Here is a 17,475-nt window from a genome sequence, read left to right on the forward strand (position 1 = left end):
GGGTTTCAGATCAAGAAATAAAAGTTATCAATAATCATATGAAAAAATGTCCTAAGTCACTCTTGATTAGAGAAAGGAAAATTAAAACAATTCTGAGGTACCACCTCACACTTATGAGATTAGCCAATATGACAGAAAAGGAAAATGATAAAGGCTGGAGGGGATGTGGCAAAATTGGGACACTAATGCATTGCTGGTGGAGTTGTGAACTGATCCAATTATTCTGGAGGACAATTTGGAATCATGTCCAAAGGGCCATAAAGCAATGCCTAACTTTTGATGTAGTAATACCACTACTAAGTCTGTACCCCAAAGAGATTTTTTTAAAAAGGGAAAGGACCTGTCTATACACAAATGCTTATAGCTGCTTTTTTTGTAGTGACAAAGAATTGGAAACTAAAGGGATGTCCCTCAATTGGGGAATGGCCAAACAAAATGTGGTATGTGATGGTAATAGAAAACTATTGTAATGAACAGGATGATGTCAGAAAGAAATGGAAATATCTACATGAACTAATGCAGAGTGAAATAAGCAGAACCAGGAGAACATTATATACAGTAATTTTCTGTGATATTGTGGAATGATCAAATGTGATAGACTTTGCTACTAACAGTAACACAATGATCCAGAACAATTCTGAGGGACTTATGAAAAAAGAATGCTATCCACCTCCAGAGAAAGAACTGCTGGAGTAAGAATGCAGATGGAAGCATTTATAAATCATCACTTGTTTATTTAGGCATATGTTTTAGGGTTTTGGTTTTACAAGATTATTCATTTATAAAAATGAATAATATGGAAACATGTTTTCCATAATACATGTATAACCCATTGAATTGCTTGCCAGCTCCAGAAGATGGGAGGGAAGAAGAGAGACAATTTGTATTATATAACTTTGGAAAATTCATGTGGAAATTTATTATTAAAGTTAAAAACGTTTTTTTAAAAAAAAGAGAAGAGCTAGTCTGAGGTTTGCAATAAGGAGGAAAAGGTCATCATATTAGTTAGATTCAATAACATATTCCCCTAGTCCATAAGTTACATGAGGATAAGGAATGTGTCTTGACTAATCTTTGTCTTTGTATTTCCCCTACTGCCCAGTCTAATACCAAGTTCTGCTAATAACTGGCATTTGGAAAATGTTTGCTGAATTGAATAATAATCAAGAGAAGCTAACTCTCTCAGGTGGTGAGAAATAGTTTATCATAAGAGATACAGGAGAGTGGAGCCAGACTGAAATCACAGAGGTGAGTCTAGGTCAGTGCTGGTAAAGACGTGGCACACGTGCACAGCCAACAATTGGGGAACTGCACTGTTCCCCTTCTTCCCAGTGCCCGAGGACATTTTTTGTATGCCCCACTCCTCTGTCCAGCCACCCAAAGCAATCAATCTCTCCCTCAGCTCTCCCCTATAATGTGGAGAGCTCAGAGACAGCTTGAACTTGCCCTCTGGGCACTTGAACTCAGAAAATGTTTGCTAGTGCTAGTCTAGGTGGAGAGAGTCAATGGTCCTTGGTGAGACATAAGGCTGAGACAGGGTGCTAATAAGTGTTTAAGGAGGAAAACTTGGTAAATTTTAGATGTATAAAAGAACTGCAACTGAGAAATGTCTCATTATCAAGGGAATCCAAGAGATATATTATAGGGAAAAAACTTGGCAGGATATAGTGAGAAAGCAAATTAGATAGTTCTAATGGAGATATATTGCCTTAAGAGACAGTGACAAGGGGCAAAAAAACAAACAAAAAAACCCCAGATAGAATACAAGGCCTGGAGTTAGGATGTTCTGGCCTTAAATCTGCCTTAAGACACTTCCTATCTGTGTGACCCTGGGCAAGTCACTTAACCCCCTCTGCCTAGTCCTTACTGCTCTTCTTCCTAGAACTGATACTTCATATTGATTCTAAAATAGGTGTGAAGATTAAAATTAACTCTCCCCGGATTATGAAGATTAAAATTGTAACCCCCTGCCTATTTTTTAGATTTAATCACCAAAAAGTGTAAATATCCTACTTAAAAGTTGAGTATGGAGAGGCGGAGTCAAGATGGCAGCTTAGAAGCAGCAAAAGTTCAGACCTCTGAAAACCCTTCCTTACCGATCACAAACTGAATGCTCCTAGGGTACTGAAATTCAAACTTAACAACAGGACAGAGGCAGGGAACCCTCCTTCTGGACTCAATTCAAAAGGTACACCCCCCCCCAAAAAAGCTGGAATCCGAGAACACTTGGGTCTAAGGGGAAAGCAGAAGGAAGGTCCCAGGGCCCCTACCCCCAACCCAGAGCGCGGAGCCCCCAGCAGCAGCGGGAACCTCTGGGCGGGCAAAGGTGCTGGTCTGGAGGGTGTACCTTGAGAGCAACCTGGGCCAGGCTCAGACCATCCAACACAGGCAGCAGGGAAGCAGTTAGAGAGAGACCGAAGAGCTTGCATCCCTGTGGCTGAGTCCTTCCATCTGGCTCTAGTCTCACCAGAGGTTTTTGCCTCAGGGCACATCCAGACCAACCCAGTTGAACCTAATCCCACCAGGAGTCCTCAGAGCTCAGGGAGGCCAGGACCCCTCTCCACCTAGAGTGCAGGGCCTCCCGGAAGGACAAGAACCTCTGGGTAGGCAAAGGCACTGGTATACCTTGTGGACAGTGCTGTGCCAGGCTCAGAGGGTGGAACACAGGTGGTGGAGAAGCAGCTGGAGAATTGGAGAGAGCCTGGGGGGCTGAGACCTTTCATTTGGCTCCAGCCTTCCAGGAGTCTTTTGTCCTCAGAGCACATACAGCCCAACCCAGTTGAACTTAATAAGAACAAAAGCCTCCAGAGGACAGGGAAGCCAACATTCCTCCCCTGGAGACTGTACCAAGAGATATGACAAAGCTTCAAGAGGGGAGACTGACAACCCCAAAACCAAAAAAAAAATGAGAGGAGCAAGAGCATAGACAAATAGGGGAAGCAAAGAAGGGGTAAACACGAGCAAACAACAGAAAAAGAAGAAAGAAATTACAATAGACAGCTTCTGTACAGGTAACGAGTAAAGAGCGAATGAAACAGAGGGGGAGGGATCAGCAAAGGAAAAATCAGAAATCCCTGCGAATTGGATACAGGCTTTGGAAGAACTCAAAATGCAATTCAAAACACAATTATGAGAGACTGAAGACAATTGGGAAAAAAACTTAAAAACTAAGATAAATCATCTGGAAACAGAAAATAGTATCTTGAAAGCCAAAATCAACCAGCTGGAAAATGAGGCAAAGGAGATGAAAGATGAGAAAAAGGAGATGAAAGACGAGGTAAAGAGGATGAAAGATGACCTCCAAAGAAAATCAGACCAGAAGGAAAAGGATGACCAAAAATCCAGGGATGAAATCCAGTCTTTAAGAACCAGAATACAACAACTAGAATTAAGTGACCTCACAAGGCAGCAAGACATTATAAAACAAAATCAAAAGAATGAAAAAATTGAGCAAAATATGAAGCATCTCATTCACAAAACAGAGGATTTAGAAAATTTAAGAATCATTGGGTCTACCAGAAGACCATGACAAAAGAAAAATCCTGGACATCATACTGCAAGAAATTATTAAGTAAAACTGCTCTGATATCCTAGAATAAGAGGGAAAAGTAGAGATTGAAAGAATCCACAGATCACCTCCTGAACTTAATCCCCAACTGACAACACCCAGGAATGTTATAGCCAAATTAAAGAACTATCAGACCAAAGAAAAGATATTACAAGCTGCCAAGAAGAAGTCATTCAGATACCATGGAACCACAGTGAATATAACGCAGGATCTGGCTGCATCCACACTGAAAAACCAAAAGACATGGAATATGATATTCCAGAAAGCAAGGGAACTAGGTCTACAACCAAGAATCAATTACCCAGCAAAATTGACTATATTCTTACAGGGGAAAGTATGGTCATTCAACAAAATAGAAGAATTCCAAGAATTCGCAAAGAAAAGACCAGACCTGAACAGAAAATTTGATATCCAAGCACAGAACTCAAGAGAATCATCAAAAGATAATTAAAAAAGGAATAAAGAAAAACAAAACCAAAAAAAATTTTTTTTAAGAGACTCAATAAGTTAAAATGATATGTATCCCTATAAGAAAAGAGGTCATTGGTAACTCTTAAAAACTGTTATTCCCTGGGCAGCAAAAAGAAGTACAATTAGAGGGAACAGTGACAAATTGTATAGGATGAAAGGACAAAACATAAATAGGTATATAGATATATTCATGCATAAATAAATATGCATGTGTATGCGTATATATGTATATATACACACACACACATATATATATATAATTAGAACTAAAAAATAGGTTAATATTAAAAGAAATGGGAAAAGAAACAAATGGGGGCAAATTTATATGTCACAAAGAAGCTCATGGTAGGAGGGGGATGAACATCAATACACTGGAAGGGTAAAGAGGTTGGAGATAGGAAATACTCAACTCTTATGTGCTTTGAAATTGCCCCAAGAGGGAAGAACAATCCAATCCATTGCGGCAGAGAATATATTTGTGCCCTATACGGGAGTAGAAGGGTAACAAACGGACTGGTGAGGAGGGAATCAGTACAAGGGAGGGAGGGGGCAGGGGGTTAATTTTAGAAACACTACAGGGAAAATAAAGGGGGAGGGGGACAAAAAAGGGAGGGGAGTAGAAAGGGAAGTAAAATAAGGGTGGGAAGTAGGGGGACTGATTAAAAACAAACACTGGTGTAGAAGGAAATAGTGAAAGAAGAAAAGGCAGGAACAGGAGTAGAAATCAAAATGTTGGGTAATACACAGCTAGTAATCATAACTCTGAATGTGAATGAAATGAACTCACCCATAAAACGCAAGCAAATAGCAAAGTGGATTAGAATCCAAAACCCTACCATATATTCTGTCTACAAGAAACACACATGAGGAAGGTAGATACACATAGGGTGAAAGTAAGAGGGTGGAGCCAAATCTATTGGGCATCAACTGATAAAAAGAAGGCAGGAGTTGCAATCATGATATCCGACAAAGCCAAAGTAAAAATAAATCTAGTTGAAAGAGATAGGGAAGGTAATTGCATCCTGATAAAAGGCAGTATAGACAATGAGGAAATATCTGTACTCAACATGTATGCACCAAATGGCATAGCATCCAAATTTCGAAAGGAGAAACTAGAGGAGCTCAAGGATGAAATAGATAGAAAAACTATACTAGTGGGAGACCTGAACCTTCCTCTATCAGAACTAGATAAATGAAACCAAAAAATAAATAAGAAAGAGGTAAGAGAAGTGAACGAAATCTTAGAAAAATCAGACTTAGTAGACATGTGGAGAAAAAAAAATAGGGACAAAAAGGAATATACCTTCTTTTTCAGCAGCATATGGTACATTCACAAAAACTGACCATGTATTAGGGCATAAAAACATTGCAAACAAGTGCAAAAGAGCAGAAATAATAAATGCAACTTTCTCAGATCACAATGCAATGAAAATAATAATTAATAAGGGAACATGGAGAGGTAAATAAAAAATTAATTGAAAATTAAACAATATGATTCTCCAAAACCAGTTAGTTAAAGAACAAATCGTAGAAACAATAAATAACTTCATTGAAGAAAATGACAATGATGAGACATCCTTTCAAAACCTATGGGATGCAGCCAAAGCAGTACTCAGGGGGAAATTTATATTTTTGAGTTCATATATTAACAAATTAAGAAGGGTAGAGGTCAATGAACTGGGCATGCAAATTAAAAAATTAGAAAGCAAACAAATTAAAAATCCTCAGATGAAGACTAAATTAGAGATCCTAAAAATCTCTAACCCATTTCAGCAGCAAGAATTAGAAAGAGAAATACCATTTAAAATCACCCTAGACAATATAAAATACTTAGGAATCTATCTGCCAAGACAAACACAGGAACTATATGAACACAACTACAAAACACTCTCCACACAGTTAAAACTAGATCTAAACAATTGGAAAAACATTGATTGCTCATGGGTGGGACGAGCTAACATAATAAAAATGACCATCCTACCCAAACTTATATATCTATTTAGTGCCATACCCATTGAACTACCAAAAAACTTCTTTACTGACATTATAAAAAAACATAACTAAGTTCATTTGGAAGAACAAAAGATCAAGGAAGGGAAATCATAAAAAAAAATGCAAAGGAAGGAGGACTTGCAGTACCATATCTCAAACTATACTATAAAGCAGTGGTCATCAAAACAATTTGGTACTGGCTTTGGGACAGAAAGGAGGATCAGTGGAATAGACTTGGGGTAAATGACCTCAGCAAGACAGTCTATGACAAACTCAAAGACCCCAGCTTTTGGGACAAAAATCCACTATTTGATAAAAAACTGCTGGGAAAATTGGAAGACAGTGTGGGAGAGATTAGGAATAGATTAACATCTCATACCCTACACCAAGATAAATTCAGAATGGGTGAATGACTTGAACATAAAGAAGGAAACTATAAGTAAATTAGGCGAACACAGAATAGTATACATGTCAGACCTTTGGAAGGGAAAGATTTTAAAACCAAGCAAGAGTTAGAAAGAGTCACAAAATGTAAAATAAATAATTTTGACTATATCAAATTAAAAAGTTTTTGTACAAACAAAACCAATGTAACTAAAATCAGAAGGGAAGCAACAAATTGGGAAACAATCTTCATAAAAACCTCTGACAAAGATTTAATTACTCAAACTTACAAAGAACTAAATCAATTGTACAAAATATCAAGCCATTCTCCAATTGATAAATGGGCAAGGGACATGGATAGGCAGTTTTCAGATAAAGAAATAAAAACTATTAATAAGCACATGAAAAAGTGTTCTAAATCTCTTATAATCAGAGAGATGCAAATCAAAACAACTCTGAGGTATCACCTCACACCTAGCAGATTGGCTAACATGACAGCAAAGGAAAGTAATGAATGCTGGAAGGGATGTGGCAAAGTAGGGACATTAATTCATTGCTGGTGGGGTTGTGAATTGATCCAACCATTCTGGAGGGCAATTTGGAACTATGCCCAAAGGGCGATAAAAGACTCTCTGCCCTTTGATCCAGCCATAGCACTGCTGGGTTTGTACCCCAAAGAGTTAATAAGGAAAAAGACTTGTACAAGAATATTCATAGCTGTGCTCTTTGTGGTGGCCAAAAATTGGAAAATGAAGGGATGCCCTTCAATTGGGGAATGGCTGAACAAATTGTGGTATATGTTGGTGATGGAATACTATTGTGCTCAAAGGAATAATAAAGTGGAGGAATTCCATGGAGACTGAAACAACCTCCAGGAAGTGATGCAGGACCGAAAGGAGCAGAACCAGGAAAACATTATACACAGAGACTGATACACTGTGGTGCAATCGAACGTAATGGACTTCTCCATTAGTGTCAACGCAATGTCCCTGAACAATCTGCAGGGATCTAGGAGAAAAAACATTATCCACAAGCAGAGGACAAACTGTGGGAGTAAAAACACTGAGGAAAAGTAACTGCTTGACTACAGGGGTTGAAGGGATATGATTGGAGAGAGACTCTAAATGAACACCCTAATGCAAATACCAACAACATGGAAATGGGTTCGAATCAAGGACACATGTGATACCCAGTGGAATCATGCATCGGCTATGGGAGGGGTGGTGGGAGTGGTGGGGAGGAAAAGAAAATGATCTTTGTTTCCAATGAATAATGTTTGAAAATGACCAAATAAAATAATGTTTAAAAGGAAAAAAAAAAGTTGAGTATGGAGATCTGCCCATTTTTAGATCTAATCACCAAAAGTATAAACATCCCACTTAATCACTAAGTGGGAGGTCTGTGACCCATGTGTGCAATAGTGGGTGACAAATCAGAATTAAACTAACTGCCCCTGGGCAGTCTTAAAGCAAAGCTTCAACTGTGATTGGCAGACGTAAAATTCGGGGAAGACACAGGAAGTGATGCAAAAAAAAAGCATCTTTAAAAGGAGCTGTCACTTCCTGTGAGAGATAGTTCTTCATTCTTTGAAGTGGAGGCTAGACCTGAGACCAAGCTGTTCTAAAAATCTCTTCCTTTTAACTGACACATGGTGAGTGAAAAGCTGACTCTTAACTGCTGGATTTTCTGGGAAAAAAAAAAAATCCCAGCCTCAGGAGAGTCTTCCCTAGGTCCTTGGCTTTGCCAAGGCCTAAGGACTAACTCTCTCTGCCCAGGTTGAGCCATGAGTTGGAAGTAAATTACTTAGTGCTTAGGCTATATATATATTACCCTATTCTCTCTCTGATTTTCTTACTTTACTCTTTCTATATTTTGTAAATAAATTATAAATAAATCTCTTTGGAATTAATATAAATTCCTGGCAACCCTATTTTAAATATAACCCAGTCCAACTTTTTTATAGATAACCCCCCCTTTCTCCCTCAGAAAAGTAAGAGTTTAAAGAAAAAGTCAAAAGATAAAAAAGGCTTTTTGCCCATTATATCCTTGAGTCTTAAAAAAACACTAAAACTTCAATTCACCACCTAAAACAAATAGTTGAGCCTGGAGTGTTCATGCAAAAAAAATGGGACAGTCTTAGAGGAAGCAGTGCTATTATCATTAGCTAACCACCTGTCAAAGGAGCAGAGCCTCCTATATCATGTCCTGATAAAAAGTGAGCTGGTATTGCTATCTGGGTTGTCAGAACTAATTCAAAAGAGTTAATTAGTGTAAAGTGCTTTGCCAGCCTTTGGGCACTAAGTTCAGGCAGTTTTTAGTCATGTCTGACTCTTCATGTTCCCATTCTATATTTTCTTTTCAGAGATACTAGGATGGTTTGTCATTTTATCCTCCAATTTCTTTCATAGATAAGGAAACTGAAGTCAATAGGGTTAAGTGACTTGCCAGACTCACATAGCTATAGTATGTGTCTAAGGATAAATTTGAACTCAAGAAGATGAACCTTCCTGTCTCCAGGCCCAGGGCTTTATTCATTATGGCACCACCTAGCTGCCCTCTTTAGATGTTAGTTCTTGCTATTATTGTGCCAGGAGAAAAGAGTGTGCTCCTGCCATTTTTAAAATGAAAGTTTATGTGCCATACAAAATGCTACCAAAGACAATGCTTTCATTTTCATTTCATTTCAAAAAATGTCTTTCAAAGACAAAAACAGTCCAACCTCCAGAGATTAACATTCTGTTCAAACAGAGAGTGAGTTAAAGTACGACCAGGACACCAAAATTAGAGATGGTGAATAACATGCAATTTGAGCACCTCATTTTAAGATTTTTTCCTACTATATCAATGAGTAGCAACAACAATGCAAAAACAAGGGATACCCCAGAATCCATCACCTCACCTCACATCAAAATGGCAGGTTTCACACCCAAATGATATGGTAAATATTCTGATTGTCTGAATTTATGGAAAAGAACAACTTTATTCTTTTCATACTGAATATGTATTTTTTTAAATTGTATTCTTACTGTATTATTCTGAAGCATGGTCTAGAAAAACTGGGTTTCAGTTTGTAGTGAGCAAACTATCAGAAAAAATATCCTCAATGTTCTATAAATTCCTTGGCAGTAATTATTGGCATTTGTCTATTTCCAGAGTAAAAATATCACAGCAACATAATTGTGACTAAATTCTAATATCAGCAAGGTTGAACAAAAAATTATTTAAAAATAGACAAGAGCTTTTAGCCATATCTTAAAAGATAAAGTATTTATTAACTTTATCTATGAGAAATAATGCCAACTCACCTTGTTGCTCTGTATTTGATATTGTAAACTGTTGGTTTGATAATTTGGTCCTTGATTCAATATATAGCTGTTGACCTAGATTTTTGATTCTGTTGACAGTGGCACAGACCTGTTGCAATGTCATCTTGGGAGGAAAAGGGGAAACAATAGGAAAATTCATCAAAATATATTACAGAAAAAAAATCAGAGCACGGACTGATTTAAAGCTAGAAAGGTCCTTAGAAGTTGCTGAGTTCAATGGCCTCATTCTACTGGTGAGGAAAATGAGGCAGGCAAGGTGATATACCCTTACTCAGGGTCACATACATGCTATTAAGTATTTGAGACTGGTTTTGAACTCACACCTCTCTGCCCCAAGGCCAAACACTCTCTTCCCCTGGATTACTATAGGGTATCTACAACCATCTAAGGACCCAAGCACAGGGTCACATGGCACAAACCAATTCTCAACAAACCTAGTTACAAAAACATCCATCTGTGGAAGAAGCCTCAATAATCAGGCCAAACTGGTGTCATCTTGGGTTTTATAGGTCTGTTTCCAAACCTGATTTCACTCACTGAAGTCACTAGTCACTGAGGGAGCCACAGAGCACAGGGTTTGAGGGGCAAGCTGCTGGAGTCAAGAAGACTCAGACCCAGCCTCAGATACTGACTGTTTAGGTGAGCCTGGGGAAGTAGTCTCTGCCTAATTCAGTTTCTTCATCTGTAAAGAGGGGATCATAAAAGTCCTTGCCTACCTTTGGTGGTTATGGGGATCCAATGAGATAAATATTTGTAAATTGCTTAGCCTAGTACCTGACACATAGCAGGTGCTTAATAAATGTTAGCTATTATTGTTATTATGAATTAACCTGGCTACTTCAGCAGGTGCTGGGCTCAGAACTGACACTTTAGTTTGTTCCAATTTAAATTTATAAAAGAAAATTAATTTGAATAAAAATATTAAAGAATGAACTTACTGGCTCCTTCTGGATTTCCTCGACACAGTTTCCACTAGATTCACTAGATGATGCGATGCTAATGTAATGCTCCTGTGATCCATTGCTTCCCAAGCTCCCATAGCCACTGGACCCACCAACATGAACCGGCTGCAAGGAAAATATGTCCCTGAGCTCTTGGCTGAGAAGACACAGTGGAGTACCCAAGTATCCTAACTGAGAGAGGGCCCACCCCTCAAAAAACTTAGGGATCAATTAAGTTCTCCTCTCAAATTCAGTTCATGATACGGAAGGCTTCCCATCCTGTTAGATCTGGTTTAGAACATTACTGGGATGGCCAATGAGAAGGCCTTTGAAGCTTCCTGTGTTACAATAACGGCAATAGGCTGCAAATGAGAACACAACCACCCCCAACATCTCTTTGCAAACTTTCTATTAGTTGAAATTAGTATTTCACGTTTTAGTCCTTCTCTTCCATGGTTCTGGTAAATTTTTATTCCTAGGGAATGTCAATTTGACTTGTCATAAGTAAAGAACAAGACACCCTCCAGACTTTTCAGGAAAGCCTCTTTCTGCTATATGTTCCTAGGGCCACTGGCTCATGGCTCAAGTTCAAGTCCACCAAACTGCTTGATAATTGAGAGATCCTTACAACAATAGCAGCCTTAGGCTCATGGGACCATTTGAGAGAAAAGAGTTGCCCAACAGAAGAGTTTCTAAACCCTAAGGTTGTTAAACCTTTCATTACAGAGGCCCTTGACCCCTTGGGCTGTGTTAAAGGAGAGCTGAGAAGCATCTGAACAAATTAAAACAAAAAATGACCACTTTTTCCCAAGGACCTCAAATAATAGTTTTAGAGCTAGAAGGGATTATAAAGGTGATATGGTCTAATGCCTTGACTTTGCTACTTGTATAACTTGGAACAGGCCATTCAATAGCTTTCTGAGGCCTTGATTTCCTTATTTGTTAAGCCTTAGGGCTTTGGGAAAGTCTGAAAATCAATGGGCAGTGTAATGGTTTCTACTGTATAAATATTTATATCAGAATATACATTGCAGAAATAATTTTGTAATTCAAGAAATATCTGATTCTAGAAATAGGTGCTTTTAATAATTCACTCTAAAGCTTAATTTTACCCTTCTCAGTAACTAGCAAGGGTGTGGAATTTCATATTGCCAATAGACTTTTTCTCTTAGAATTATTAAAAAATACTTAAGTAAAATCCATAAAATCCAGAGGTTGAATGCATTGGTATGCATGGGAGTAAGAGAGAATGAAACACAACCTCCAAGTTATACATAGAATGAAAGGTCGACATCTGATGAAGATGAACTGTAATGAGTTCTCATGAATATAAAGAGGCTGCCTGCCAAGAAAAAGAATAAAAACTATTCACCCCAACAAAAAGCTGCAAAGCTTTTCTGGGATTGACAGAGAAGGGTCACCTCTTGACCATGGTAGGACATGATAGGCAGCTTACTGGAGCTTAGGAAGGCCAACTCCACTGAATCTGCCCTAAGTCAGGATGAGAACCCCTGAGCAAAAAGGGCATCCAGGCCTCCTGGGAAGAGCAAATAGAGCAGCCTGGGTGGTCAAGATTTCTGTACCCATGGCAAATGCGGTGGGGTCAGCTTAGTGGGAGAGCTTGTCTCAAAACAAAACAAACCTCACAGGGATCAGGAGTAGAGCACACTTTCTAGATCTTATTTTACCTGCAAGAGAAGTTTGTAAATTTGATCTTGTAATTCCATTATATCTTTGTCAATACTGCTCATGTTCTTGATTCTGGTGGCAAAAACATCTTCATTTAATGGACTCCTGTAAAATGCCAAGTGAAAGACAGTTCAGGCCAAGCTGGATGAAATCCAGTTCATTAAAAAAAAAGTGTGTGTGTGTGTGTGTAAAGATGGCTCATATGGTTCTTGCAGAAGACTGTACTTTGATTCCAAGAGAGAAAACAGGAAATACAAATTCCACATGAGGATGTGTTCACAAATACTAAGAAAAAGTTGCAATTTTTTTTTCTCATTTCAGTGATTCATGAGGGACACTTAAAATGTGAAGTCTCACTCACAAAATTTGGTCCCTGAAAATCAGTTCTGGCTTCCCAGGTCCAGTTTGCTAACTAGACCTTTTTCCTTCTTGAAGTGAGTCTGTACATTTCTAAAGGGGCTTCAGGGGTAAGAGTCCATCTCTTGGGCTCTCTTAACTATAACAATAGCCAGCATAAACTCTTTATATTGAACAAAGTGCTCATCTGACCCTCCAGAGAGGCAGGCTCCCTTATGCATTTTCCTTGGTTCCTTGTTATTCTGAAATACAACTCATATTTTGGTTTCCAATTAATTTTTTTCTGTAGCCCTTTGTAAAGTGTACTTTTTATAGCATTATGGTCTAAAAAGCATTTAGTATTTCTGCTTATCTGCATTTACTGTAAGGCTATTTTATGTCCTATTATGTGATCAATTTTTATGAAGGTGACATATACTGCTGAGAAAAAGGTATATTCCTTTATATTCCCATTTAGTTTTCTCCAGAGGTCTTATCAAATCTAACTTTTCTAAAATTCTATTCATTTCCTTAAATGCTTTCTTGCTTATTTTTTTGGTTTGATTTAACTAATTCTGAAAGGGGAAGATGAATGTCCCCTAATAATATAATTTTATTGCCCATTTCCTCTGATAACTCATGTAGCTTCTCCTTAAGGAATTTAGATGTTATGCCATTTGGTGCATATGTTTAATTTCGATATTACTACATTTTGTATAGTATCTTTTATCAAGATGCAATTTCCTTCCTTATCTCTCTTAATAAAATCAATTTTCACTTTTGCTTTGTCTGAGATCATAGCTGAAACATGACAGATTCTGCTCCATTTTCTTACTTTTATTCTGTGTGTCTCCCTGCTTTAAATGTGTTTCTTATAAACAGCATACTGTGAGATTCTGACTTTTCATCCTCTCTGCTATCCTCTTCCATTTTATGAGTGAGTTCATACCACTCACATTCGCAGTTATGATTTCTGTGTTTCCCTTCAATCTTACTTTCCCCTTGTTACAGATCATACTTTTATCTTATTTGAGTCATCCATGTTAAAGTAAAATGCTTCAAGATAATTTAAAAATAAAAATAAATGTTTTGTTTCCCAAAAATTATTAAATAAGTATTCTACAGTTAATTATGATTCCACCATAATGAAGACAATTATGATAACATAAGGAAAAATAATCACTTCCTATTTCTAGTTTGAAACCACAGGTAATTAAAAAAATGAGGACTAATCCAGAGAATTAAGGATCAAAGTATCACTGTACTTGGATTTTTCTCCCCTAGTAAAAGCATAATAAATCCTTTATTGAAAGTCCAAATGACCATGAACCTGATAACCCTTAGTGAGCATTGTATATCAAGGTCCTCAGGAGGAAAAGTCTTAGCTTTCACACATTTTAGTGTAAAAACTTTGCTCAGAACACTCAACATCTCCACTGACTTACGTTCGGACTTTATGCCGGCCAATGATGAAGGAAACTTTCCGGCTCCAGGGGTTCACAAAGCTAGACCAGCTGGAATCCAATATAACATAATCTCCATTCTGAGTACAAAATCTGATGGGTGAATGTTCAAAGGGAGGTTGGCCTGCATATTTTAAGACTACAAAAAGCAACAAAATGAAAGCACAATTAGTTTAACATAAAGATACTGGTCAAGAAAAATTATTCGTTTTGTACAACAATATTCATAGCCGTACTCTTTGTGGTGGCAAAAAATTGGAAAATGAAGGGTTGTCCATCGATTGGGGAATAGCTGAATAAATTCTAGTATCTGTTGGGGATGGAATATTATTGTGCTCAAAGGAATAATGAACTGGAGGAATTCCATGTGAATTGGAACAACCTCCAGGAATTGATGTAGAGTGAAAGGAGTAGAACCAGGAAAACATTATACACAGAGACTGATACATTATGGCACAATCAAATGTAATGGACTTTTCTACCAGTAGCAATGCAATGACCCAGGACAATCCAGAGGAACTTATGAGAAAGAACGTCATTCACATTCAGAGAAAGAACTGTGGAATCATAAATGCATTAGGAAAAATATATGACCGACCGCATAGTGCGATGGGGATGTGATTAGGGTTTTGATGTTAAAGAATTGCTCTACTGCAAATACAAATAACATGGAAATAGGTTTTGAACAATGATACATGTATAACTCAGTGGAACTGCTTGTTGGCTCTGTGAGGGGGTAGAAGTGGTGGGGTCACCATAAACTGTGAGATTTAAAATGGTTGAGGTCTTAAACTGTAGTGATTAAAATAGTGGAAGATATAAATTGTGATAGATATAAGAGAGGGTGAGTAAATTTTACCACAGAAATATGTTTCACTACAGTGTCTTGGGTTTAAAATCAAATATAAGATGGTCGCCAGGGAAATATTCCCAATTATTCAAATACCCAAGTCAATTGGGTTTTATAGAGATTTTAATTAACAATACAATGAGTAATCAAAAGAAAGAGAGAGAGTAAGAAAGGAAAAAGTATGAAGGGCCTCAAAGCCAATATGGCCTAGACCTGAGTCTTAAAAGAGAAATCAGTCAGTTTTTTATAACTCACCATAAGATCTAAGTAAGGATTTCTAATGACACCAGGCCAGCAGCATCTCAGCTGCTTTCACCAGCTCCCTCCTCCATCTGAATGTTTCAGAATCAGTCTCCACAGAATGAGTCTCTCCAATCTGAATGTTTCAGAATGACTCCTCAGCTCTTCCCTGAGCTCTTAGTTTTAAGGGCAAAATCTCCTATGTCACCACCCCTAAGTCCTTACATCTACCAATCACAGTAGACGTTTTTCTAAAAGACAGCCCATTTTTAGTCCACACCTAAGAAGGTGTGGATTTTTGAGTAATTCACACCAGGAAAGCTCTGAGTAAGTTTTCCAGTTCTTGGTTCCTTGTAAATTCACAAGTTGCTTGACCTTTATAGGTACTTAGCTTAAGAAAAGTATGGGTTTAAGTACTTTTCATTGTTCAGAAAAGAGTTTACAACTTTATCTTCCCCTAGGGCAGACCCAAGTAGGTAAAGTAGAATTCTCACATTCCTGCTTTAAGTAGAGTTCACTGCCCAAATGGGGAATGGTCTTAATCCAATCTTATAAAGTAGGGTCTGGGAAATTTTAAGGTTTACAGGGGGTAGGAGTGGTGGGGTCATGATGGGATCATGAATCTTTGGAAAAATATTCTAAAGAAAAATTAAAAAAGAAAAATTATTTGTCTATTCTGAAGGTATTTATTCTTGAGTTTTCTAGTACACTGCCTTTAAAAGTATAATAAAAATGATTTGAAATCTTTTATATAGGGCTTATTTATTGCTTATTCTTCTTAAAAATAATTATCTTCAATTGAACTCAAATAATTGGTTTTCAATAAACTCCAAAAGATAAATTACCTATGAAAGAACTCTCCGTTTGATGAGAATTATTGGAACAATTATAAAGCAATCTAGCAGAAATTTATTTAAGTCAACATCTTATACCAAACACCATAACAAATTCAAAATCAGTAAATGAGTTAAATATTAGAAGTCTGGGGCAGCAAGTCAGGCTCAGAGATGGGGAGTTCTGGGTTCAAATTTGACCTCAGATTCTTTCTAGTTGTGTGGTCCTGGCCAAGTCATTTAACCCCATTGCCTAGCCTTTACTGCTCTTTCGCCTTGGAACCAATACACAGTAATGATTCTAAGATGGAAAATAAAGGTTTTTAAAAAATCATTCCATTGAAAATTAAAAGAGAAACAAATCATATATTTTTTCAAGTTATGGCCAAAGGATGAATTCTTAATCAAAGGACAGACATAATTACAAAAGATAAAATAGGTAATTTTCATTCATGAAATTGAAAATAGTAATCGCTAACCTTTATATAGTACCTATTATGTGCCAAGCATTGTGCTAAGCACTTTACACTTTTGATCCTCATGAAAACTCTAGGAAGTAAGGGATGGTATTATCCCCATTTTACAGATGAGGGAACTAAGCAAGTCATAGATCAAATGACTGGCCTATGATCACACTATCTCAGGCCAGATTTGAACTTAGGTCTTTCTGACTCCAGGTCCAGTATTCTATCCATTGAGCCATCTAGCTGTTTCCCCAACCCTCTGGTGGGGTAGCAAAAAGCTTTTGTATGGATAAAACTAACACAACTGGAGTAAGAGGAAATGCCTGGGTAGGGAAGAATCATTTTATTAAATACATACTTAGGAGCTTCAATCCATGAGAAATAAATGAAACCAAAAACTATTCCTTTAAAGATAAAAGGATATAAACAAACAAAATTCTTAAAAGGATTGCAAGCAATCATATGAAAGAATGTTTCAATGACTAATTATAAAAGAAATCAAATCAAAACAACTCAGAGGCTTCTCTTTACATCCAGCAAAAAAGCAAAAATACAAAAGATGGGGAGAGTCAATGTTGGAGAGGCAGGCAAAACAATGCATGGTTGGTGAAACTGTAAACTGCTTTTTTGGAAAACAATTTAGAATTATGTAAAGAAAGTGGCTAATAGGCCCTCACACTTTGTCCGTGGGGTTCCACTGCAGGCATAAATCATAGGCAGAGATTAATGCAAAAAAAATCCTCATAAACCAAAATATTTACAATATTGTTTTCTGTAGTTGCCAAGGATAGGAAACAAGTAACATTCACAGAGTGAAGGATCAGCTCCACAAATTGTAATCAATGCAGGGGAAGCAGTATGGATGTGTAAGAAACACTGAATGGGATGGGCTCCAGGAACACATGGAAGACCTAGAGA

At 37.5% G+C, this 17,475-nt stretch overlaps 1 protein-coding gene across 6 annotated transcripts in view; it reads right to left on the bottom strand.

Annotated features, from left to right (window-relative positions):
• PER3 (period circadian regulator 3) overlaps nt 1–17,475 on the bottom strand; it is a 44,461-nt gene that overhangs the window by 12,532 nt on the left and 14,454 nt on the right. For all 6 annotated transcript variants that reach the window (XR_466616.2, XR_466617.2, XM_007492111.2 and 3 more), the window contains 4 exons: nt 14,153–14,309; nt 12,371–12,476; nt 10,680–10,808; nt 9,721–9,844 (listed from right to left, as the gene is read on the bottom strand). Coding sequence is in view for 4 of the 6 variants with exons in the window: in XM_007492111.2 (XP_007492173.2) it covers nt 9,721–9,844; nt 10,680–10,808; nt 12,371–12,476; nt 14,153–14,309 (516 nt within the window). In the remaining 2 variants the exon portion in view is untranslated. The remainder of the gene's footprint in view (nt 1–9,720; nt 9,845–10,679; nt 10,809–12,370; nt 12,477–14,152; nt 14,310–17,475) is intronic.

This window comes from Monodelphis domestica, chromosome 4 (genome assembly GCF_027887165.1).
Source record: "Monodelphis domestica isolate mMonDom1 chromosome 4, mMonDom1.pri, whole genome shotgun sequence".
NCBI lineage: Eukaryota > Metazoa > Chordata > Mammalia > Didelphimorphia > Didelphidae > Monodelphis > Monodelphis domestica.